At 38.0% G+C, this 25884-nt stretch overlaps 2 protein-coding genes across 6 annotated transcripts in view; one reads left to right on the top strand and one right to left on the bottom strand.

The window, feature by feature from the left end:
• Nucleotides 1–25884, top strand: part of MACROD2 (mono-ADP ribosylhydrolase 2) — a 1978548-nt gene that overhangs the window by 192366 nt on the left and 1760298 nt on the right. The gene's annotated exons all lie outside the window — the stretch shown is intronic.
• Nucleotides 9316–24838, bottom strand: FLRT3 (fibronectin leucine rich transmembrane protein 3). 3 transcript variants are annotated; one of them, XM_033936382.1, is made up of 5 exons: nucleotides 24617–24838; nucleotides 20681–20841; nucleotides 17686–17855; nucleotides 14140–14859; nucleotides 9316–12850 (listed from the first exon to the last, which is right to left on the bottom strand). In XM_033936382.1, exon 5 carries the CDS (start codon nucleotides 12807–12809, stop codon nucleotides 10860–10862), a length of 1950 nt encoding a protein of 649 aa, XP_033792273.1. In that variant the 5' UTR covers nucleotides 12810–12850; nucleotides 14140–14859; nucleotides 17686–17855; nucleotides 20681–20841; nucleotides 24617–24838; the 3' UTR covers nucleotides 9316–10859. The 3 variants fall into 3 exon arrangements, with proteins under 3 accessions (XP_033792273.1, XP_033792274.1, XP_033792275.1); XM_033936383.1 differs by lacking the exon at nucleotides 17686–17855; XM_033936384.1 differs by lacking the exons at nucleotides 17686–17855; nucleotides 20681–20841.

Here is a 25884-nt window from a genome sequence, read left to right as displayed (position 1 = left end):
GCACCGAAGAAAAAGACTGTTTTTAGGGGCTACAACTTTACTTAATACAGATCGCGCCACGTGGGGGCGTTGTGGGGGGTTTGGGGGGTTGTAACCCCCCACATTTTACTGAAAACTTAACTTTTTCCCTGTTTTTTGGGAAAAAGTTACGTTTTCACTAAATGTGGGGGGTTACAACCCCCCAAACCCCCAACAACGCCGCCGCGATATGTATTAAGTAAAGTGTGGGGGGGCTCCCCGTCGCAGCCCCTAAAAACAGTCTTTTTCTTCGGCGCGCACCTCCGTCTTGCGCTCAGTTGTCGGCGCGTGCCTTTGTCTTCCGCGTTACTGTCTATGAACTGTAGGTTTCTATCAGTATTATTTGAATATGAGCTGCTGTAGAAAACATACATTTGAAAAATCCCATTTTCTGCATAGAATTTGGCCTATATGGATTCAGTGTACTTCAACTTAATTTGTAAATGAATATTTAGGCTGTAAAAGTTGCTTTACACTTTTAAACCTTGGATAAACCTGTTGCATATTGTGCATTTTTTTTCTAGAATAGATATATTAAAGAAAATGCTTACTTTGTAAAAGTCTATAAAATAGACCTACAAACTTTCAAGTTATATTTGTCCCCAAAATATCAGTAAAACTGTTGAGTGAAATAAGCTAGAAAATATGGGCTTTGGGATCATATAAAAATATCTGGATTTGACTTGCAAGTCATAGACACAAAAAGAAATATGATTTTTGCATCCACTTTTTTTAACTCTTCAATCACATTATTGCAACATTAAAAACAGATTATACTCCAACTTTGGACATTTTGTGAAGCGCATCCAAAAATTGGGTAGGAAAAATGTCCATTTTCAAAACTGCAAAACGTCTATATTTTTTGAAAATTGTCATTTCTAGATATGTTTGCCCTTAGTGCGTCTATCTTTTTTGGCCATTTTCAAAAAACAAAATGTTTAAATGAAAAACACACAAAACAAGCCATTTGGATGTAGGAAGGGCCATAATTTTTAGTACACTGACCACAGAGACATCCCAGAAGATTAGTGGGGTTGCAAGGTGGCACCGCAGTGAACGTCACATAAAGTGTCCCAGGTACACATTGTACCTTAACCCCCTTTCATTGTATGGAGCCCTCCAAAACACCCCAGACTAACTGTACCTAACTGTCTACCACCCCTATTACCCTTATGCCTGTAGGTATCACCTATATGTCAGTACGTTAAAGTTTTGGTGGACTCACATTTTCCACCACAAGTGTAATGGCTAGGGTGGAACATGAGCCTGGGTCTCCTTCTCTACAGTTCACTGCATTGACCATGAGGCTATTCCAGAGACCTGCTTGCTTTTCTAATTGGACTGGCCATTACATCTCCTCCTGTCATAGAGACAGCTATGTAATGTTTTGTTCACATCTTTTGGGGATTGGAGGGGGTCAGTGACCCCTTTGGAAGCATTGGGGGTGGGGTTAGGGGGGGGGGAGTCAGCCTTCATATTTCCAGTGGTTATCTAGTCAGTTTGGGCAACATTTTAGCTTTTATTCGTTTGTAAAACAGGTCTAGCCCCAAACGTCTAAATGGTGCCCTGGACATTTTGTGAAATGTTTGATTATTGCTGCAAAACATCCGTCCTGCCCTAAACACACCTCTAACATGCCACCTTAATATTTAGATGCACTAGAGATGAACAGCCTAGAAAAACATCTAGAAAGTAGGGTTTGAAAATGATGATTTAGACATTTTGGCAATCCAAACATCCAAATGCCACTTTATGCCATTATTTGGACATCTCTGTGTTTTGAAAATGAGCCTCACAATGTCTAATAAGAGATATACAGTATGTAAAGAGGCAGAAATCCTTCTATGTCTAAATAGATTGTTACTAGATAGATAATTGTGTCAGTATTGCAACCTGTATTGCAGTTTAAGGTATAATATATTAAAGCTTTTTCTTTCATTTTCTGTTTATGGGGAAAGGCTTAGTAAATTGAATTCTAAGTGTTACCCTTTTTTTTTTTTTAATCTGAACAGCTTGAGCAAATTACTTAGTACAAAATATCAATGTTTATTGGAGGGAGGCCATTAGGATAGTTATTTTATTCACTTCTTAGACAAGAAGTTGAATCAGGCCAGATGTTGGTGTTCTGAACCCGAAAGTTTACATAAAGTCTCGAAGTACAATGGAAGAACTCTCAACAATAGGAGGAGCCAGTGAAATGGTCTCAGCCCAACCAAGAAGGGAATGATGTGGAGCCATGAAACTTACAAGTTATTCCATACTCTTCTTGACACTTTTTATTTCAATTATATGAACTGAAACAAAAAGAGCCAAAGACCATCAAATTTCAAATAGAGCTGGGGTTTTAGACCATCCACAGTTTTTCTCTAGGAGAAGTCTTGTAGAAGCTATGGAAGTATACACAAGTCAAAGTTCAGTATCTTAGTAGAGCCTTTTGTGAAATACATAGAGGCAAATGTTGGAGTGCACCAGTACTTGATGGCATGCAAGCGGAAGCAGCCATTTTACAAATGGACATGTGCACAAAAAGAGAAAATGCATCTCAGCATTTCCTGTGTGTAAGTGCCACTTTTCAGCTTCCAGGAGCAGCTGATCTGATTTTACAAACCTACATATCTAAATTCTATCGTCTAAGTAGTGGGATTGCAATTGTTTCTGCTTTCAAAAACCAATAAAAAATATCCCCCAGAGGATTAAGGAGAATTACTCCCTGGGCAAAGCCTGGGCAAAATGAGTACTTTAAAAAAAAATTCTATGCATGCCTCTGAACTAGTGCAAATCTCCAAGGGGACATTTATTTTTAAAATAGGTAAGTATTCCCTATGCAAGATGAAAAATACATGTGTGTATTCCACCCAAGAACACCTACTTGAAACCTCTGTGACCTGAATTTGCCATTTTTACATGTATGCAATCTGCACATGTAAATGCTATTTTACCCATGGAGATGCTTTTAGAATGGAGGTTTTAATATCAATAAAATTAATACGATCATGGTTTAATATTGAGGACAAGATTTTAATTTCTCAAATTTATTATGCTCAGGCCTCTCTGTATGGTATTTGTCTGTTGATATTCTGCATTGTTTTTTGTAGTGTATTTGCATAGAATTTCCCCATCGTAAAATCTGAAATTCCCTCCTCAAGCTCAAACCTTCCCAGTTCCCTCTCGCACACTAACTACAGTTTTCTCTCTGCAACTCTCATCAACATTTCTAATTCTGTCTGCTTCCAAAGTCTTCTCCCTCGTGCAGTGTCCCTGCCTCTCATTTTTCCTCTCCCCATGCACACTCCTTCACCTATTATTTCTTCTCCACTCCCTAGCTATCATTGCATCTCTTCCCCATGGTATCATGCATGTCCTGAAACTTCATACCCCTCCTTCCCCACACACATTAATGGCACACTCTCACTTTCTCTTCCCTCTGCCATTCCCAGGGTGCACAAATTTTGCCCCCCCCTCCACTCCCCATGACACATCACCTTACTCTGCCTTCCCCCTAATCCCTATGGCACGTTCACCTTGCTCTGCTCTCCCCAAATGCCCATGTTTCACTCATCTTACTCTGCCCCACCCATATCCCCCATAGCACACTGTCATTGTTCATCCTCATCCCCTTGGCACTCATTCAGCCACCAACTAATCTCTCTCCTCCTCGCTTACAGAGATCATATAAGAAGAGGAGGAGGAAAAGAATAGCTGTACATTGAGAGGCTTCTTCCTCCTGTGCTGGCCATACTTGGCCAAGTGGTTCACATGAGCAGCCAGGTGTGGGCTGGCACAGGAGGAGAAAATGGACTGATGTACAGTCATCCTCCTCTTTCTCATCTTCTTGCTCAGCAGAGCAGAGGAGAGAAGGAGAGATTGTAGAGAGTAGCTGATGCCAGTGCCTGTGCATAAATATACACAGCACTGCCCAAATTTTATTAATGGCTCTCAAAGCTAGTCACGCAGTTATAGAATAAGGCCAGATGTGTGCATAACATAATTAAATAATTGGCAATAAATACCAATAATTGATGTTAACCACTAATTGGTACTAATTATCCATTGCACAGATATCAGACATTCACCCCTATTCTGAAAACAATGTGCCTAACTTTTCTCATGCACAAATGCAAACGGGGCATTAACATGAGTGTTTTGACTATTCTTATATGCACTGTATAGAATAGTTGCATTAATGTGCCCAGCTGCTGCATTTATGTGCCACCATGTAAGTCTGCTATAGGTAATGGTGTAAGTCATTGCGGTTAAAGTTTGGTACATAACTACGGACCTATGCTAGTATTCTCTAACAGATTTGCCACACAACTCTATTATTATCTATCTAGCTTAGCATCCAGGTTTTTGGCACATAGAGAGGCATAATCAAAAAAAGTCTATGTCCCCTTTTGGCCTAAGTCAGTAGACACTGAAGTTGGCAGCAGGGAAATTGAGGTTTTTTTGAGAATGGCCTATCTGTATGTTCAGCAGTCTACTGGCCCAGACTGCCACTACATCTATCCCTACACCACATTCCCGACTAAAAAATCAGCCAGGTCCCAATGCCCAAACCCAGACCTTTTAGGCGAAGGAAGGGCCAGTCCTTCACCTAAAAGCTGGATTCTGTAAATGGCATCTGTCAAAAACAACACCGGTTACAGAATCCCACTCCGCAATGATCGTGGCAGGAGAGATGCCTAATCTCTCCTGATGTGATCACGATCCCTCCCGAACTGCAGCGAACCATGGCAGGAGAGATACCCAATCTCTCTTGCTGTCATCCCCCCCCAACAAACCCAATACCGGCAGAAGAGATGCTCAATCTCTCTTGCCAAGGCTTGGCGCACCCTCCCTCCCCCACGACTACCGGTTGGCCCAGTTGCCTAAGGCCCGCCATTCCGAGGATGGCGGGCCTGCCAAATGGATGGGGGACCCGTCCATCTGACCAACCTTAAGGTTAGTGTGGGGGTGTCCGGGGTGGTAGGGAGGGGATCTGGGATGGAGGGGGGGTTGTTTGTGTAGAGGTTTGTTTGGGGGGGTGTTCGCCTTCTGGCAGGAGGGCTTGGGCTCCCTCCTGCTGGCTCAAGGGGGTGTTCGGGGGGTAGGGTTCGCCTTCCAGCCAGAGGGCTTGGGCTACCTCCTGCCAGTTCGGGGGTTCACCTTCTGGCAGGAAGGTTTGGGCTCCCTCCTGCCGGTTCAGGGGTCGGGGTGCCGCCGTCTTTGGCAGGTGGGCTTGGGTTCCCTCCTGCTGGTATTTGGGGGGGTGGTTGGGGTGCCGACAGGAGGACTTGGGATCCCTCCTGCTGGTAGTCACAGGAGGGGGGGGGCGCGCCGCGCCTTCGGCAGGAGAGTTTGGGCATCTCTTCTGCCGATATTGGGTTTGTTGGGGGGGATGCTGGCTGGAGAGATTAGGCATCTCTCCTGCTGCGATCGTTGCAATGGAGGGTGGGCAGGTTTCTGGGGCTGCTGAGCTGATCGCAGCAGCCATGATCAGCTCAGCGGCCCCTATTTGGAATGTATACCTGTTTTGACTTAGTCTAAGTCAAAATATATAAGTTCAACTGGGCCATCTCTCTAGACTTTTGGTTATACTTGCAGTATGAGTAAGTCTAGGTCGCCCCACCTCCCCCCTTTTTCCCTCCTCTAAAAACACCTCTTTTCGCTCTAGGCATTCAGAGGCAGGGGAAAGGCCTAACCTGGTTTTAGATACGTCTAAAACCAGCTTTGATTATTGGTACTTGGAGAATCTGTCTTTTTGATCATCCAAGTACCGATTTAGGCCACTTTTTGAACGTTTTGAGTTTTTTTTATTATGAGCCCCATTGCTTTTAGAGGCCTGTATTGAATTTACCCTTAAATGTAGAATTTTGTGCATTTTGCAGAGGTAGGAAATTCTGTGTATAATTCTATGTTGTACAATTGCACAAAATTCCCCCAGGAGTAGAAAATGTACTTTGTAGTGCTGGCCGCAAGCATTGTGCTCCATCCAGTTTTGGTACTTTGCAAAGAGGGCATGGTCACCCAGTTTGCCAAATCACAAGGCCACAGCACTGAAAGGGGATGGAAGCATGACTGCTTTGCAGGAGAAAAGGCACCAGCATTCATTCCTTGCAGACCCACAGGCCCAAATATAGGCACAGGAAGCCACAATTCTGCATCATTCCCCATAGGCCAGGGGTGTCCAATGTCGGTCCTCGAGGGCCGCAGACCAGTCGGGTTTTCAAGATTTCCCCAATGAATATTCATGAGATCTATTTGCATGCACTGCTTTCATTGTATGCTAATAGATCTCATGCATATTTATTGGGGAAATCCTGAAAACCCGACTGGAATGCAGCCCTCGAGGACCGACATTGGACACCCCTGCCATAGGCCAATAGTTACTTAGTCCTGGTGATGCATCCAGAGGCATCCTATTCCTCCCACTGCCATATTGAAGAATGGCAGCACATGCCTATTGCTGTAATCACAATACACCTGCAGGTATCAAGTCTGCCAAATAAGGGAGAACTTCTCTATATGCTTCTTTTATTTAAGACTGACCATGCATCCTGATGTTGTGTGATGGGTCAGCCATCACCTTTTTCGGAGATAGTGGTGGGAGGAATAGGACACTGCTTGGTACATCCCCAAGACAAGTATTGGATGATGCAAAGAGGGGGCGGTGCAGCATCTCTGGTCAAGGTACTCCCTGTTCCAGGTGCTTTGGCCAAGAGTGCCTAGGCCATGGGTTCCTTGGATTAGATGACCTTGGGGAGCGAAGTCTTCATTTTGCTGCTCTTCTCAGTATGCGAGCCAGTCTTCATTCATTATTGAATACTCAAGGAGGATCAGCTCATACACTGACAGAAAAAAAACGGAAATAAACCTTCTGTAGTGGTTTGTGCAGCTTTTTTTTCTGTCAGTACACACTTTATTTAACACTAGTCCAAACTGCATGCCATTAGTTTACTGCAGTGAGATTAAAAGTTTTTTTTTCAGCATGGTACACTGAAGTTTAGCACCTTGATCTAATAGACAGCTCACTACATCGACCTTCCTATGTCTAGCAGAAAAAATGCTTATTAGAGCATAAGTTGGTAGATCTGAAGATAAAGGTGGCACTTCAGAAAATATGATGGTTTTTAAAATAACCAAATAAAACTTCTATAAGAACAGTATAAAATGTGTGCTTTTAAGCTAGAATTATATTCATTATATTAATGGAGTCCTGCAGCTTGATCCGTTTGGAAGTTGAATTGCTACTGGTAGTACTGAACATAATCTTTAATATTAACACAGTGGAAAAGCAGTTCACGTCTTGAATAAATATGCAATGTACTTGCCTGTTTAGCCTGCATTTTGTTATATTTGACTTGGAGCTATGCTGACTTAGAGATATCATAAGACGTTAGTAGCACAGTCTAGCAGTTGTTTTGTCAAACAGATGACAGTTATAACCGCAACAAGTTTATGATTGGGAAATTCTTTGATGATGTATGTACCTGTAAGTAAAAAGAAAATTGTTTTAGCTAGAAAACTAGCTTATACCTAGTGTACCTGAATGTAACTCACTTTGAGCTAGAACTGAAAAAGGTGTGAGCAAAGTCCAAATGAACATATCTGTCTACATACAAAATGCTTGGTAATGGGAATTAATTAGGTATTATTCATACAACAACTTGTTGGCGCTATTGTTTAATCTGATAAAGTGAATGGAGATATTATCAATTACCGTATATACGGTATGCTTGTTAGCTTAGAAGTGCTGTTAAAATATACAGTTCGGAACTAGTGAATCTGTTTTCTGATGGTTAGTTAATTACTAATCTTAGGTTTCTGTTCTTGCATTGGTTTTTGCTTCTTCTTGTATTAAATTTTCTAGTCTCATTTAAGCTATCATGTCCAAAGCCTTGGCATTCATTTAGGCAAGGCTTTTGTAGTACAGTATATGTAAGAGAGGAAGTACAATTGTTTTCTGTGCCCATCAGTGTTGTGGATTTTTGTACACTTTCCCAGCTGTCATTTAAAAAGATGCAGTACTACTAACATCTCATCATCTGTAGATATTGTTACAACATTTTTGAAAGTTTTAAACAATTTGTTGAATAGGTCTTGTAGGAGCTGAGCTAAGTTTATCAAATAAAAAGTGATTATAATTTCCCCATATTTTATAAATACCATGTTTGGAACTGACACATCTTGCAAATTGTATAAACCTCTTTTGTGCATGGAAAGTAGCCCACTGCTGCTTAAAATATAGGAGAGTAATTTTCATAGGAAAAGCAATGTTTACCTGTAGAAATGGGCTTGTTAGACTTGGAGTGGTATTTAAAGAGCACACAGATTTTTGGATTTTCCAAAAATATGCTCTTGTTTTATCTCGGAAAAAGTGCATGCCCTGAATTACCAGTAAAAATGTGTATGCGTGGTTTCTTTGAATAATTTGCCTGCTTTGGGTCAGAAAATTCTTCCAGAGTCAGCATCGTGAAAAGTATGCATACACTTTGGACTAGATTCTGCAAATGGTGCCAAAACTTGGGCACCGGAAAAAGAATACTGCTTTTCAATAGATGGTGCCCCAATTTGGGCAATGTGTATAAAACAGTGTTTAGTGCTAGGATCCTTTCCCAGTTTTGGGCTTGAGGATTTACACCAGTTGAAACCGGGTGTAATGCCTTGTGCCTAAATTAGGCAGAGATCTGCCATATTCTGTAACTGCATGAATTCTAGGGGCTCTTCATCCACCCATGCCCCTCCCTTGGCCAAGCCCCCTTTTTGGATCTGAATGGAAAATGTACATGTGCATTTTTATAGAATCCCAACTAGGAGGATGCACATGCAAATTTTAATGGTCAATTAGTGCCAATACTTGATTATTAGCACCCAATTATTTGTACGAATTGGTTTGTTATTCAATTAAATTGCATGTGCAAATGTGTGTGCACAATTTTGATTGCCATATATAGAATTTGGGGGTTTGTACTTGTGTAGGCAATTATAAAATGACTTCCTAAATTCCAGTTTCAGGTCAGCCTATATTTTACTGTTCTCATGCTTCACCCCATTTGGGTATTTTTCTGTGCTTTGCTTGCCTTTTGTTGATAATCTTGTAGCAATCCATGTATAATCTGATCATGAAAATGCCAGATCTACCATTACAGGACTGGGCTAGACAAAGGGCCAATTGAACTTTGCAGTCTGTAAATGGAATTGATTGTATATTTCTTGTTAGAAGAGTTACATCAAATTGGAAATTCACACCATGGAGTCCCTTATTTTCTTGTAGGAATGTTTGGAAGAGCAAATCACATCATATTCAATTTTTTTTTTCATTTTATTCAGCAAGAAGACGCTATTTTTTCATATTCAGCACTGTATGAAAAATTTGTCACTGATTTAAAAAAGCTGAATACATATAGCATTGAATCAAGGCACATACAAGACAGCCAAAGGGCGTACAATGCACTTTGGTTTTCATTTGGAAAAAAAAAATACTGTGGGATGATTATGGCAACAAAACAATGGTTTGTATTTGAACATGAAATAGCACACAATTAATAGCAAGCCAGAAGGAAACTATTACACTTAAATTCAAATCTTTTCTAGAAACTCTGGTAGTAATGAACAATATTTTTAATTCCCATTAAAACACATGTTCAAATTTGGCTGACTAAACTCTGATTTTCATATTTAACTAATATTTTCCAGTTAAGATTTCTGTTTCTTTTAGTATTTGCAACCTAATGCTGACTTTTTCAAAGCTGTGGTAGAGGTTTCTACCGCGGGCTGTAGAGGTGAATGCTCATAGAATTCCTATGAATGTCGGAGCATTTACCTTGCCGGCCTGCGGTAGAAAACTCATCGTGGCTTTGTAAAAGGAGCCTTAAATTTGCTAATAATAGAATCTTTTAGCTGTGTGTGGTTTCTTGGGATTTTTTTTTCATTGCAAATATGCATATTGTAGGGTTTGAATTTTGAGGAAGACAAAATAATTTTCTCTTTTTTTAAATAACTGGGAAAAAAAAAAGCTCTTGCTTAAGTTTGGTAAAATAGCTGTTTGAGGCTGTGTTAAAATGCGATTGTATTTTAGGTCAAAAACACCTAATATTCCCCCTCCTTAGAGGTTTCTACCGTGGCCTGGAGAGCTAAATGCTCCAACAGTCATAAAATTCTTATGAGCATCAGAGCAGCGTTGGAGCATTTAGTGCCCTGGGCCACGGTAGAAACCTGTACTGTGGCTTAGTAATAGAGGGCCATTTCTATTAACTACTTTACCTCAGTTAAGAATTTGTACGGAAAAACATATGTGGCAGTTAATGAAACACTTTCGTTGCTACAGTCAAATAACTAATATCACCCATTAATACACAAATTTTCTTTGTTCAAACAATTATGTTTTATAGAGTTAATAGATCCGACATTTTGCATTGAGTTTACCCAACTTTTGTTTTCAGTCAGCCAGTATTAAGTTTAATACCAAAGTGAAGAATGGCCTGTGCTTGTACTACAATTATCTCTAAAGAATGTAAAATCCTGATTGTTCAACACTTCAAAAAAATTATTTTCACAGTCAACAAGTTATTTTACTCAGTAGAACACAAAGCTAAATGGTCTGTAACTTCAATATTAGCAAGGAAAATACAGTACAAATTACTAAAAAATACTAAAATATAGAATTGTAGTCAGGTATTTCCACTACATTTAATTGCAGTTGTAACCTGAAATTTTGAAACTTTTAATAAAAAGTTCTTAAATATAAATTATATGGCAAATGTACAGTACATTGCTTTTCAGTCTTTATCCAGTGTTTTGCAGTAGAACAGTAACCTTATAATCACCATTTCTGTTTTAAAAATGTCTGAGTTCTTTTAGTATCATGAATGTGAGTTATCAGAATCTGGGATACCACTGTCTCTGTAGCTTCTGTTACTACTGCTCTCACTATGGTTGTTTTTATACAGATTCATCCCATTAGGTGGGAATATAGTATGTATTACAAATTCCTCCTTGGGCACTTGTTCATTATTAATTGGTATCATCTGAAAAGAAGTCTCCCTGATTTCTAAGATAGAATTGTCCTTCTTAGTTCCAGCTTCAGCATAATCATCTTTTCTCCTCCGGCCCTTGCTATATGCATAGTTCCTTGAAAACAGGGATCCATTCCTGTGAACGTACCAGGAAACTAAAGCAAGTAGAATAATGGCCACTAGAGCCACTGCACCTCCAATGACGGCAGCCAAAGGCAAATTAGAGTTTTTGTAGGGTTCTTTTTCTTGTTCTCTGTTTAGGGTTGTTGTAGGATTATACATTTTAAAGGGCAAGGTTTCAGTCTCTATGCACACAGGGGTTTCATCAGACAGGTAGATGTTACTGGTTTCCATGGGAACCATACATACACGATAAGGTGATTCAGGCTCAAGAGCTGTAAGTAAATATTCAGACCTATCACCTGTTACAATAGTTTCAGTTATAGATCCAAAGGCAGGGCTGTGGTCCATTTTGAGCCAACTCAGCCTTAATGCTGTCATGGGTAGTGCAACTTTCCAAGATATGAGAATAGTCTCAGTGGTAACAGATTTTATAGTGATTGTAATTATGTTCCGTACTGGGCTTGCGGTAGTTCTATAAATTTTATGGAGGTCAGGAGTCTTTATTTCTGTCTGTTTGGTCATAGAAGTTGGCCATTGTCTTTGAGGAGGATGTATTGTGTTGGACAAGGCTGTAATAATTTGAACAGTAGTTTTGATAGCATTATCTTTACAGTTGAATAGCTCTGTATTAAGATCCTTAATAGTCATCCCACGTACTTTTTCTGGTGCTTGACACATTAGCCCTCGTACATTCACTTTAGAGGGTAATAACTGTAGCCAATCACGCACCCATTTCATTTTGCAATCACAATACCAAGGGTTATTTCGAAGAAACAGTTGAGTCAAATTGTCCAAATCATCAAAGATACCCTGAGGTAAATTACTTATATTGTTATTAGACATATCTAATCGATACAGCTGTCTAAGTTCAGTGAAAGAATTTGGTGGTACATGATTCATGTGATTTTCTTGAAGGTAAAGCTTTCTTAGGTTTGTACCTGGCAAGCTAGCAGGTGGAGCTGTAAGAGAATTACGAACCAAAGAAAGTTCTGTCAGATTGACCAGATTTATAAAGACTTTATCTCCTAAGCCATAATTGTTTAAAAGATTTCCATCCAGAACAAGACGTTTCAGGTGTGTTAGATCTTGGAGGGACACCTCTGAAATTGTAGAGATACGATTATCATCCAAACGTAGTTCTTCTATTGTATTAGGCAAACCCCAGGGAATGGTACTAAGATGATTTCGAGACAGAAAAAGAAGCCTGAGGAAAACATTGTCTCGAAATGCTCCTTCTTCAATGCTAACTGCAGAAACAGAATTATCATCTAAATGTAATTCTTCCAGAGTAGGAATTTGAGAAAGTGAATCATAAGTGATGGTCCTGATGTTATTTTCCTGCAAATGCAATTCTTTGACATGCCTTGGCAGGTTGGTAGGAAATTCATCTAAACTGTTACGATATAAATAAATTCTCTCTACCTTGACCAAAGTTTTCAGGTCAGAAGGAATTCCAGCATTATTTATTTGATTGTTTTGAAGGTAGAGGGTTGTAGCATCCTCTGGAATTCCTGTAGGAATAGATGTCAAATCACGATCATTGCAATAAATGAAACCTCCATCACAACGGCATACTGAAGGGCAAGGTTTGGCACTGATAGAATGAGGTGCCATTTTAAGGAACAGTCCAATTTTGGTCCATATCAGAATGATGCTCCAGCTTACAGCAGTCATGCTCACTGTTGAATAGTTTTGAGTTTGGTTACTGTAGTAATCTAGAAGGAAAAACAGAAAAAAACTAGAATTTTAAGGTATTGAAAATGCTATTAAAAAAACATTTAAAAATGGAGAAAAATGTACACATGTTTACTTTTTTTCATTTTTTAACTTGTCTAAATGAAAAGGATGTATTTTTATTCTTTCTAAAAGAAAAAAATATTTTGGAGAATGAACATGAATTTGAGATCTGTTCTCCCTTCCCTCACCTTGTATCTATTCATTCCCATTTCCTTTCTCCCTCCTTCCTTCTGGTATAACTTAAATTCAAATGCATTTTTTAATTTTCCTTTTGTAATATTGTAGTTCTTTTCTGTTGTCTTTTCTAGCTGGTACATTGCCTTCTCCTGCGAGTCAGTTAAGGCAGTATAGCAAATACGAAGAATAAACATTAAGTTTGGGTATAAATGGACCTTTCCAGTGACTCAACAGTAGTGCTGCATGTTGCCATATGCTAGATCTGAGTCTATTCCCAGTCCAGCATCTACTTTCAGGGTGATAGAGGAAGCTATTACACTGAAACCAACAAGTTGTCTGCCTTTAAAGAATTGCCCTGAAATAATATCTAAATCATAAATTTTTAACTCATTATTTCATTTGTAAGTTTGTATCTAATTTCAAACTTTCTAAAAGATTTCTTTCATTCCTGAAACTTGAGAAATCAATTTTGCTTGAAGAAATGTTTTAATTCACTCTTATAGGAAATGTTAAAACTAAAATTAAAAATACAGCTTGGCTTCTCCCAAGGGCTTAAATGCACTGTCCCATTTTGGGGAATGGCTTTATGTTCTATGTACATTGTATACATCAAATATTGTTGTTTACAACTTGAGTAGTTAAAGTAGTAAAATAAAAAATGATGTCAAACACTAAAGGTGCTTCTATTCATGTCAAACCAGTTGGCTACTGAAGAACTTAATTACATATATAATTTAGTGTGGCAATTTCTCATCATTGTTTAAAGCTTCTCTAAATGGTAATATGCGAAGAGACTAGTTTGACAGTTTTGTGTTTTTTTTGCAGTGTAACATTGAAACTGAACCAACCAAATAAATTGTTTCAATAAAAATTCTACTCTGCAATGTCTTAATTAAAATTCCCTCCTTAAGTAATTGAGTCTTCAAAAGATGGCACCTAACATATTTCAGCTTTCATTTTAATTAGTGTAATACAAATTTATAATGCCAATTATAGATTCCAACTTTGACCTTCCTTGTTGAAGATCTGATTATAACTTGCACTTTATTCTCCCAAGCATGACAAGAAGAGATATCAGTTTCTGTCCTACCTGATTTAAAGATGTGAGTAAACTGTGTGCTTGCAGAAATCCAGTGAACATAAATATATGCTGTCCACTTCTGGAAGTCTAGGAATATGGTTTAGTCCTTCTTGTGGTTCCTTTTTCACAGTGTAGATGACAGCGATATACCTTCTGATTAATCCCACTACTTCTGATCAACATTCCAACAAAAGTCTACCATGAGTGCAGCAAATAGCTGAGATCAAAAGCTTCAATTGATTCTTGAGGCCATATTAGAATGTGCTTTCCTTATTTTGTAAATATTTCAAACCTAAATTGTGTATGCACCCTTTCATTCGGCTGAACTCTTTAAAAAAACTGCTGAGTCTGTAATTCTTATAATCTCCTCTCTTTAGTATAGTTTTAGATAATAACTTCAGTTCCACACCAGAGAAACCATGCATGATGTTAAAGGCTGGAGAACAAAGGCCTCTTCGGGATGCTCAAAAAAAGGGTTTGTGCAGTCTAAAATCAGTTAAGAGTAAAATGTGTACAGCAGTCACATCCTGATAAGTTCACACTTGCCATGAAGCATCACTGTTTCCGACTTTTACATCCCTTGCCCTTGCTCAGAATTTTAGAAGCAGAAAATATCCCTGCACATCCTAAGAGAAATGGACTTTTTGTCTTCCCTTTAAGAAAATGGATGTGGGTTATGTGCTTCACAGATATCTTCCTGTTTGGAATATCCTTTTTTCGCTTAACTCCCTGTAAAGCAAGAGCAATGTATTGGTACAAGCAAATACAATCAATTACATTACTTTTTTTTTTTTGCAAACTTTCAAAAGTGCTTCCAAATTAATTGCATCTTCAACAGTAATCTCAGTTTTTGAGACCTTAAACAAGTCAGAAATTGAAGTGTACAAACTGTACATTTGCTGGATTTCACTTAAAGTGTTCCAGTGCTTCAGTTCAAGTACAGTAGTAAATATAGTTAGCTTTTTCAACTAGCTAGGCAGAAATTCTGTTTCTAAGCAGTGACACATGAACATTTTGCATTGCGAATTGAAGTACAGCCACACTGACGATATGTGTGCAGTTACTCTTGATTCTCTGCATTAATATCCACTATTCAATAATAGTCACAAATGACAAGTAGAAATATACTGGCTTAATTAATGGGTTATGGATTTATTTTACAAGTATGTAAAATGTAAACTTGGTTTTACCATCATAGATAGGCAGTATACCAAGAATCTAGTAAATATAAACAAACATGGATTATGTATGGTTCTGTCACATTTTACTGTAGTTAAATTGTATGAGTTGCGTTAGGGCTTTTTATCACGGGCTACTGAGGTAAAAGCTCCAACGCTTACAGAAGTCCTATGAGTGTTGGAGCTTTTACTGCAGTGGCCAGCGATAAAAAAAAAAACCCTAACATAGCTTGATAAAAAGGGGCCTTAATAATTTTGGTTTGTGATATATTAGATAACTGCACATTATGAGTTATGGTCTGTCTCTCACTGAGTACAAAAGCCATTTTGTGTCATAAATATAAATAATATATTTAGTTCTTCACCTACCATCTATCTATGTTCTTTAAAGAAACAGTATGAGACAAACAACTAATTGGAAAGCATATTTGAGAGCCAGAGAAAATCCTAACTTATAGGAGAGGGTTTGGCAACTATAGTTATCAAGAGTGAAAACCCCAGTTGGATTTTCAAGATTTTCACAATAAATATGCATGCCCCAGATATAAAACTTAGATTGTGAGCCCACTAGGTTACAGAAAAAGTACCTGAATATAATATATGTTAATCACTTTGGTTGAACCACAGTTAGTATATCAAATCCATTACCCTTTAATGAGATCTATTTGTATAAAATGGAAGCAATACCTGCACTTCAATCTCATGCATATTAATTATGGGAATCTTGAAACCCTGATTAGGTTGTGGCCCTCAAGGACCATGATTAACCACCCCTAGTGTAGAATCACAGTACGCTCATCACTAAGCCATCAATTTGGATTATTCTCAATGAAAATGTCTTTTTTTTAAGAGATCTCCCATTATCCCTTCCATATAAGATCTCAAAGACTGTTGCTAAGCGTAAGTCCGAAAAAGAAATGTTTAACCCTTATTAAATAATGCAGTAGCTGTAATTTGCTACATTTTCAGTAATTGCATAGCATCCTGCAAGCAAAGCATCTGTTCTAGGATACAGTGTCCTAAAGCCATTGTATATTAATGCATATTTAACATCCTCCTCATATGAAATATGCACTGTATGTCAGTTTTGGTTATTTTATGTTACCACTAATTTTGTTTTCCTACATTAATTCACTGACATCAGATGCATTGCAGAAAGAGAAATCATGACAATATTTCACACTGGAAAGCAGAGTAATCAGTTGAAAATGGCTACTGTACAGATGAAGTGTTGGAGAAATGTGGTAAATAGCACAAATTTTGGGGTGGAGGCAGATTCTATATATAGCATTGAAAGCTGGCACCAGAAAGATCCACACTGGGCCCAGTGGCAGCGTGAGGGTGAAAGGTGCCCCGGGTGGGAGCGCCCCTCCCTGCCCTCATCTCTGCTCCCACCTGCCGCGTGCGCCCCTTCCCTCGTACCTCTAGTTGAAGTTGCTCACAGCGGTCAGCAACATGCTCCTCATGACCCTGTCGGCTCGCCCTCTGACGTCACTTCCTATGTGTGGTGCCCGGAAGTGACGCCAGCAGGAGAGCCAACAGGATCACAAAGAGCACGCTCTTGACTTCCGCGAACAACAGCTTCAACTAAAGGTATAAGGAAAGAGAGGCGGGGGGGGGGGGGGGGAGGAGAGGAAGAAGGGTACCTACGCCCCCACCAATATGGCACCCAGGGTTGACCACCCCCTCCACCCTTACTTTGCCACTGACCGGGCCTTTATTATTATTATTTTATTTTTATATATACCGCCTAACCAAAAAATGGTTCTAAGCGGTTTACAACAAATAAGCATAAGTCATACAGTGGAGAGTAATTTTAAAAGGAAAAACCAATTCAAAACAAAATACAATAAATAAGAATTGGTCCTACAGTAGAAAATATGATTTAAAAGAAAAATGCAATTGTATAAAGGGTGCCTTATCTTTATAGAATATGAGCATAGTGTGCAGGTTGGGCACTGGACTTGCACCTGTTTCTATCAGGCATAAGCTTAGTACCTAAAGTTAGGTACAAAGTGAGGCCTGAATCATCACTATTCTATAACTTGTGGCCAGGGGAGGGAGCATAGGAGGTCATGGGCATTTCCAAAGGTTAGACTCCATCTCCTTTTGGATTGTGCAGGGAAAATGTTAGGTGCCAAGTTGTAGACTAGCACACAGGGGAGATCCACACAAAACTTCAATCAAGCACCAATTCAGTGGCCGATTGATACCCATTTCCTCATTAAGTTGCACATGGATTTTGGATCCGTTTGCAAATTAAGGCACCCAACGTTGGGCGACTTACAGTATATAGAATTCAGGGGATCGCGGTTCACTTAAGAAGACACTTGAAAAACTCTTGCTCAATGTTAGAATGTTTAGTTTGATTACTTACATTGTACACTAGCCATATAGTGAGGACAATCACCAAGATATTCTTTTGTGCAAGTGAATTTATAATTGAGTACTTTGTGCTATGTTGCTTGCAGCACTGATGTAATGGGGTAGATATTTTGCAGATGGATAGGATCCATTGTAGAAAATACCAAAGAATGGGCAAAACAGCTGCAAAGTGAAGCATGTAGAAGTTTTCACTTTGGTTTCTAGTTTAGAGGCTAAAGTACATAATATTTAATCATGAGACAGAAATACAGGTACAAATAGAAGAAAACAGAAAATAGTATTTGTTTTGCCTTTTCAACATCTAAACTGTTTCCCCTTTCTTCCATTTGTTATGCAAACCCTCTTTCCTTGCCTGTCTTCTATCGGTGGCAGTGTAAGATTTTAAGTGAAAACTCATGAGGTTCTGTGAGGATTTCATTCTTTCTCCCTAAAATGCATGAAAAGACAAGGAGGAAAAAAAGAGGAAAAAAAAAAAAAGCTGACCTTTTTGAAAGGAAAAGACACTGTCAAAAATGTGGATTAGGCTTTTCTTTACATTCCCCTTTCTTACTGAAATCAAAAACTGTTTCCTTCAGGTCTCTCTGTGCTTATGTTTGATATCTTGCCCTTCCCTTTTATAATGGGAACTATAGATGGAAACAGGATTTTGCATATCAAAGGCCACAGTGGTCCTGTCCACATAAGAGCTGGGCTACCCTACACTTTTTATTCACACAGAAGCAGGAAACCCTGCACCATACTAAATCTTCCCTTCTCTAGAGCTGTCTCTGTTTATGCACCGACATCAAATCATGAAAGCTGAGCTTGCAGGATGAAAAGAAAACTGACCCCCACTGGTGTAGATGCTATGGACAAATTTCTGCATCATCAAATTGGGAGGCTTTATGGAGCCATGGTTTTGAATGGCGCTATTACAATATATGAACAAAACATAATGTGAGACTTAAAAGAAGGAGAGCAACAGAATACAAGAATCCTTACTAAGCTGTAATTTTGTTGCTGTAAAGTATAATCATTACTACTTTTGAAACAGTCTTTTAAACTCTTACTGTGGTACAGTTTAAGTGTTGGAAATTGAATGTTAGTATTTTTTTTTTTTATCCACCCTAAACTAAACACTCTTGCTGCTTGCTGTTTATGCAATTTCTTTAATATGTTGACATAACAAATATAAATACTGCTACAATCCTGACAAACACTGTTTTCATTTTTATTGTATGTTTACTAAGCTATTAGAGTAGCTAAGAGATGGTTAAATTTCCTCAAAGAGGAATCCAGATGTGTATAAAGCACAATTGCTGGATATCACTATTTACCTGAACAGGGTTTTTGATTGTTGCTGTAATACATTTCTGTCATTTTTAAGGTAAAAATTAGATATTAAAGTAGCATGATAATTTTATTTAGTAATGTAAAAAAAACATTAGTAATGTAAAACTACTTATTGATTTGGTATAATAAATTCAGTTACTCGATTTGCAATGGCTATCTTTAAGTATTATTTTAATAATGCTTGATTCTAAAATTAAAAACGTTAAGCTGTAGAAAAATACATTTTTATTAGATTTACTGCTTGGCATGGTCAACAGTAAGAGTTAAATCCTTTTTAAGCTCCAGCTAGTAGTTGCATTTTCCAGGATCATCAGGTTTCAGGAAGGTGCCCCATTCTTTTGTTTAATGCTAGGCATGCAAAAAGACCTCTAACTCTTTTTTTCTTGGAATTTGAAGGGTTCATTGAGAAACAAGTGTGCTTCTTAGCACAGGATATAACTTTCTATTTTTTTAATGTATAATTAGATTATGAAAAATAAAATTGAAAATGAGCCCAAACTAGAGTAATTTTAAGAATTGTATTTTCCTCAGCTTCCTGCTTTTAATTTCAAGGGTTTGTAATGAAGTACTATGATTCTGCTTCATTTACTTTTGCTTGCAAAGTTAATTCAAGCAACCTTAAGACAAAACTGCAAAACCTTTCAAAAAGCACATTAAGCTTCACCTTCCTGGAAATTGATAATTATTACATAAATGAGTTTTTATGTGCTCCGCTGGGTTTACAAACAAGGCAAAATCATTATAAAGTAAAGGATTATAGGCCTTATTTTAAAAAGTGACTTCTCGTTCTTTGGCTGTGTAAAAAAATCTTTTTTTGATCAAGGTCCTATATCTTTTCTCTAGGGGAATGAACATTAGTGAAAGGGATAAATAATGTTTTAAATTCTTATTACAGTGCTACAGTGCTAACTTGTTGCTACAATATATACAGTAAAGCCTAATTTGAATATTTTGGGCTAGATTCTATAAACAGTGCCTAAGTTGGTAGCTGCCTAAAAAAACAGCATTGTTCATGTGTCAGTCACGCTTAGGTGCCATTAAGAGAATTGAAGCTAAGAACGTCTAAGAAAAAACGTAAACATCTATAAAGTAGGCCAGAGTTTTACTGGCCTACTCTATAGACATCTCAGTTCAGTTGTGAGTCACACCTATGGACACCTAACTCTCGCTCCACCCATAAGCATGCCCACTTAGGCATTAGGCGATGTTAGGTGTTCTGCCTTAGATATTCACATTTTAGAGAATCAGATAGGTGCCCATTTACCAAGTCATGATAAAGGTTTCTACCTTGGTCCAGGGTGCTAAATACTCTGATACTTGAGCATTTTGCACCCTGGACTGCGGTAGAAACCTCTATTGCAACTTACTAAACAAGGGGGGAGGGGGGGTTAAGTTAATTACTTTCTTTCGATGCCTACTTTAGACATCCTTTATAGAATCTGGCCTTTTGTGTTTAACATGGTGATAAAACCTTAAAATAATGAATTTATTATTTTTTGTTGCCACCTGGCTGATTCTGAGTTGAAATTTTCATTTCAAAGTTGCCAACGTGACTTGCTCATGTCTAAAATGAAAGAACAGGAAACAAAAACTGGCATTGTCCTTTCAAGTGCAGCCAATGTTTTCCCACTTCTAGAATATAAACAGTGTAGTACCTGGTAAGAAAAGGAGGTTAGTAGGTTCCTGGCACTTCACCCAAGGCCATGAAAAGAGGTTACAAAGGCATGATATTCAGACTGGTCATGATATTAACACAGGTCTTTCTTTACGTTCGTTAAACTTGATACTTATCAGTTTCCTTTTAGTCTCTTTTTAACTGCAAAAAATGGTGAGAAACCAAGTTGTTAAAAAGAACATTTATGGTATGTAACCAAACCAATTTCTGTCTCCATTTCTCTTTATACTCCTTATGTAAGTCTTCTTTTATTTAGATCACTTTGTTTTAGTAACTGCTATGTGATGAGAAATGGAATGTTCAGTTACAGTTTTACAATGTTACGATTAAGAAGCTGCTTCACAGAGGTAAATGTTTTAAGCGTTATGGTGAAACAGTTGCTCTAGACCACAGGTGTCAAAGTCCCTCCTCGAGGGCCGCAATCCAGTCAGGTTTTCAGGATTTCCCCAATGAATATGCATGAGATCTATTTGCATGCACTGCTTTCATTGTATGCTAATAGATCTCATGCATATTCATTGGGGAAATCCTGAAAACCCGACTGGATTGCGGCCCTCGAGGAGGGACTTTGACACCCCTGCTCTAGACACTAATTCTTAAAGAATATCTTGACATCTTGCAGAAAGAACTATTTATTTTAAATACTCCCTTTTTTGGCTTTGCATTAATGGTAACTAGGAAGTCTATGGGCTCCTTTTACAAAGCCGCGCTAGGGCCTTAACGCGCAAAATAGCGTGCGTTAAATTGCCGCACGTGCTAGCCGCTAGCACCTCCTTTTGAGCAGATGGTAGATTTCCGGCTAGCACGTGCTAATCCGGTGCGTGTGATAAAACCACTAGTGCGGCTTTGTTAAAGGACCCCTATAAGTTAAAATATATTTTTAAGCTTAGAAAAAGATTTTTAGTGCCTTTTGTGTGTTTACTTGATAGTGATTCATTTCTCTTAAAAGGGGTGAAATTTAAAAAGATTGCTTTGGAATTCCCTATTTTCAGTCACTTGGTGGTGGTGAATGCTGTATAAAGTCTGATTTTGGAGCTGTAAGTCAGATCTTGGCTTTCCAGTCTGCTTTGCTTTAACTGCAACAAAGCCTCCTGTTGAGCACAACCATGGAGGCCACAGGGAAAAAAAAAAGAAAACCTTCCTCTCATGAAAGACTTTGTTGAATCTTGCCCATGTTTATTTCATTAGTCATGATGTTTATGCAGTCATTATCGCCAGCAATCTATTTCAAACAAAGTGGTTTAATTGTGCAAGATTGTTTAGATCTGTTGAGGATTTTATAAATCAAGTTAGAATCAATACTTGCTTAGATTTCTGAAATTTTAAACCTATTTAGGAACTGCCATCGTAATTATAATGTGCTTATACCGACCTTATTTGATGGATGCAGAAAATGTTTTCTGATTTTACCAAACCAAATATTAATATGATGTTTTATAGACTATGGGAGGGACATATATAGGGAAAATAATTAGTAAATAGGTTCCTTAGTCTAATATTAAGAACCTCTTATAGTAAATATATACAAAAGGTATGTATTTATAATGTACAGCCCCTAAATTTGGGTTGGAAAGTAGGCAAATTTAGTGTATATAATGGCATATTTTTTGTCAAGAATTATTTCAGATCAGTCATTAAAAAAAAACAAAAACCTTACACAGTTTTTCATGTTGTACACTTAAGCTGATAGTTTCATTTTTCATCCCAGTGAACAGAAATATTTGTCAGGGCTGCATGCCTCGAAGGCATAGATGCTAAATGTAATTGGAGTTTCTATCAGATTGGCCACTGAACTATAGAAAAGGGACCACAGGTAAAATTTATAGTCTGCTAGCAAAGCCTGACAGCAGTAAGATTATAACCACATTTATTTCACATTGTCTTATTTGACCACAGAAAATTATCTTAATCAGTACAGTAGAGAAGGGATTAATCACCAAGTGAAAAGAAAGAAAAAGGGAAAAAGGACTGTGACACAAAAAAAACCCCCGATTCCCCCCCACTTTTTATTAGCTTTTTAGGTGGGGTCTCTACATGTCACTAGTTATTTCTGAATCTGAACTGTTTGTCCGATGGTGAACTGACCACACTTGATTTAAAAGTGAAAAACAAAGCCACATTCTCTTTGTATTCAAACTAGATCTATAGACCATGAGATAAGCAATAATGAGTCCTTTATGTTAGTAGAGACATTGATACTATACTGTAGCTCTAATGCTGGTTAAACTTTATCTTAACATGCCAGACCCCCCCCCCTCCCCTCAGGTATTTTAAGAATAGTGTTTGGTCCATCAGGCCCAGAGTAGAAAATATACTGTTAAATAAATTAATATGGAATAATTATCATTGGTTTCTAAGAGCATGATTTTTATGTCGGGACTTTTGCCTTTTTTAGTTGTTAGTATAATAGGTTTAGAATAATACAAGCTAAATCTAAACGTATACTGCAGATTTGCATGGTTCAATCTTCTTTGTTAAATAAAGCACACCACCACTTTGGTTCTGGGCAGTTCTTTCAGGAAGACTGATTTGGTTAATTTAAGCCTTTCTTATGTCCTGACATTAAAGTGTGTTAGCAGCTGCAACCTTTGGGCAGACTTCAGTGAAAATACTTTAATCAAAGATTTTACTGCTGTCTGCAAAAACGGGGGGTTAGCAGACCCCTATTAGGGAGTAAACTGAAATGTGCTGTACTTGTATACCTGAAACTATTTGCTTTCAAAATTATTACAGTATAATTTGCATTACTGAATATAGTGTTTGAAGTAGAATTTTTGGTGTTTATGTGATTTTAAAAATTCCAAATTTGTATAAAAAATCAGTTGTATGTCACATGCACAGCAACAATACATCCCCCCTTCAAATTTTTAGTAAGAACTTTGGGTCTGTTGCATGTGGAATAGTTTTTCAGAGGTAAAATATATTTTGTACATTGTGGAAGCAAAGCTTAAATGTAAAAATTCATTCTCATTTGAAATCTTTCAGACCATTAACTGCTTTCAACTTTTAGCTATCTTTTTTTTTTTTTCTGATAAGGAAAACAACTGGATTTGGGGGTGAGGGTATTTTTTTTTTTTATTATCTTGAATCTAACAGTGGTGGGGGGTTTGCCACTGTGTGCAGGAGGCTTTGCTCTAAAGCTTAGCTTTGTTTGTCTCAGTAGATTTAGTCAAATTGCTAGGCTAGTCACATAGTACTTTTGTCCAAGGAATGAAATTTGGCATAACCCTGAGAAGTGGAGAAGGTTTGAAACTCCCTCTTTATATCAACCTGAATGGAAACAGTTGAAGCTCGTGGCATGTTGAAAAACCACAGACAGACTGCGAGCGAGTAGTACAGATTTTAAAACCTAGGTGTAGCTGTTTGTTTATTCTTTGCAAAGACTGCTAAATCTGCAGAAGCCATCCTGTAAGCTAGCCGTAAACTAGATCGGGGTTCTCTCTCTGTAGTGAATATTATGCTCATGTACTTCGGGATTATTGATTTCCTTTCAATGGGGAAAAAAACAAAAAATCTATTAAGCGATCATCTTATCATGTATGATACTTTTGGGAGATTAGGGGCACGATGTTAAGGTAGAATTTTTGTAGTAGTTAAAAATTCACGCACACGAGGATCTCACTTAATCCAGATTGCAATATTATATTCGAGCTCTTGCATAACAATGAAGGTTATCGTACCGTCTTCTAAACCATTTCTTGGCAGTCGTGCTTTTTAGCTGTGTCCTCGATTGCATAGTGCACTGCCGTCATTCAGAGTTATGCCGTGCAGACTGTTTTTAGCGTGTAGAGATCGTTGATTTTTGTGCATTTTTAAATCAAATATTATACTTACTTAACTTGAATTTTTTTTGAATTATTATGTGAGAGAAGACCCCCCCCCTCCCATTCCTTCCAAAATAAAACCAAACTCTTACCTGAAAGATGGGAAGAAGGAGAAGAAAAGAAAGTCCAAGTTTTAAGGCAGGGGCAGCAATAATTCCACTCTCGGTAATTCGAAGTAATGCAACGAACGGGAAAACAAGCAGAAGTCACTCTGATTTGAGCTTGTTCAGCGCTAGGTCACTCCTCCTACACTGAGAAGGAGGGAGAGAGGGACAGCATTCCAGATCTACAGAGAGCCCACCTCAAAGTCTGAAGTTAAAGCTTCACCTAACAGTGGCTGAGTGAGACACTGATGTCATTGATGGGTTGGACCTGCTTGGCTGCTGCTTTGTGAGGTAGCTGACTGCACTTTATAAACGCTAGAGGGAGCAGGAGAAGCCTAATAGAGCACCAGGCAGCTGAAGTCGGATTCCAACCTTGCTGGTTGTCTTTTTCTTTTTTAAGTATTCCTAATTCTTAATAATTACTTTGTATCTATCCAAGATTGTTAGAAGCTGGTCAGAAAGGAATAACGATATAGCTTATTTTCTGTAATAGTATGAAATAATATCTTAAATATATACAGTACTGTTTGCAAACTGATTTCTACATAAGAAGCTTTAATTAAGAACAATGTCGGGCAGAAATATTTATGAAAAGACAATTCATTTTTGAAAATCATATATGGAGAGAAGCATGCTATGAATGACAAGTCATGTGTTAATAATATATATTTTGTGTGTTTACTTCTGACAGTTTTGCACTCACTACAGTTTGGCAGATATGTGTAATCTGAGGCCTTTTGTTTTCAGAAAATGACAAGATATTTGTTTGCAAATGTTATTGGTTATTGGAATCATATGTTTTCAAAGGCTATATTGTGACCAAGAAAGTCATTTTTGCATAGAGTAAATATGATTTTTATATGCACGTGTGTTTTGGAAGTCCAGATAAGAGAACAGCGTGAAATGAAAATAAGTAAAGTAGAACTTACTGCAAAAGATCTGGTAGCAGAAGTAAATTTTAATTGTTCCTGAGTTGTGGGGGGTTTTGTTTGTTTAAAGATTTGAAAGTAATCTAGCTTCATGGCAAGGGAAATGTAGAAAGTGGGGGGAATGAGATAGGGGTGCAGGTTTTATATTGAAATTCTCTATAATCTTGTATAGAATCCAGACTTTACTCCTATAGAAAGGCCACTCATTTTGGTTTTGGTGCCAAACAGTTCCAAAACCATTTATGACACATTTTCAGTGTCATTGAAAATCGCCTTTGGAAAAGTTTTCAGTTTTGACCAAAACCCGCTGCTTGATTTTTAGCATTG

Source organism: Geotrypetes seraphini, chromosome 3 (genome assembly GCF_902459505.1).
Source record: "Geotrypetes seraphini chromosome 3, aGeoSer1.1, whole genome shotgun sequence".
Lineage (NCBI taxonomy): Eukaryota > Metazoa > Chordata > Amphibia > Gymnophiona > Dermophiidae > Geotrypetes > Geotrypetes seraphini.
This window is presented reverse-complemented; position numbering and strand designations above follow the sequence as displayed.

Coding starts and splice junctions, on each gene's coding strand:
- FLRT3 (XM_033936382.1), bottom strand. CDS start 12,809: ATGACTGCTGTAAGCTGGAGCATCATTCTGATATGGACCAAAATTGGA.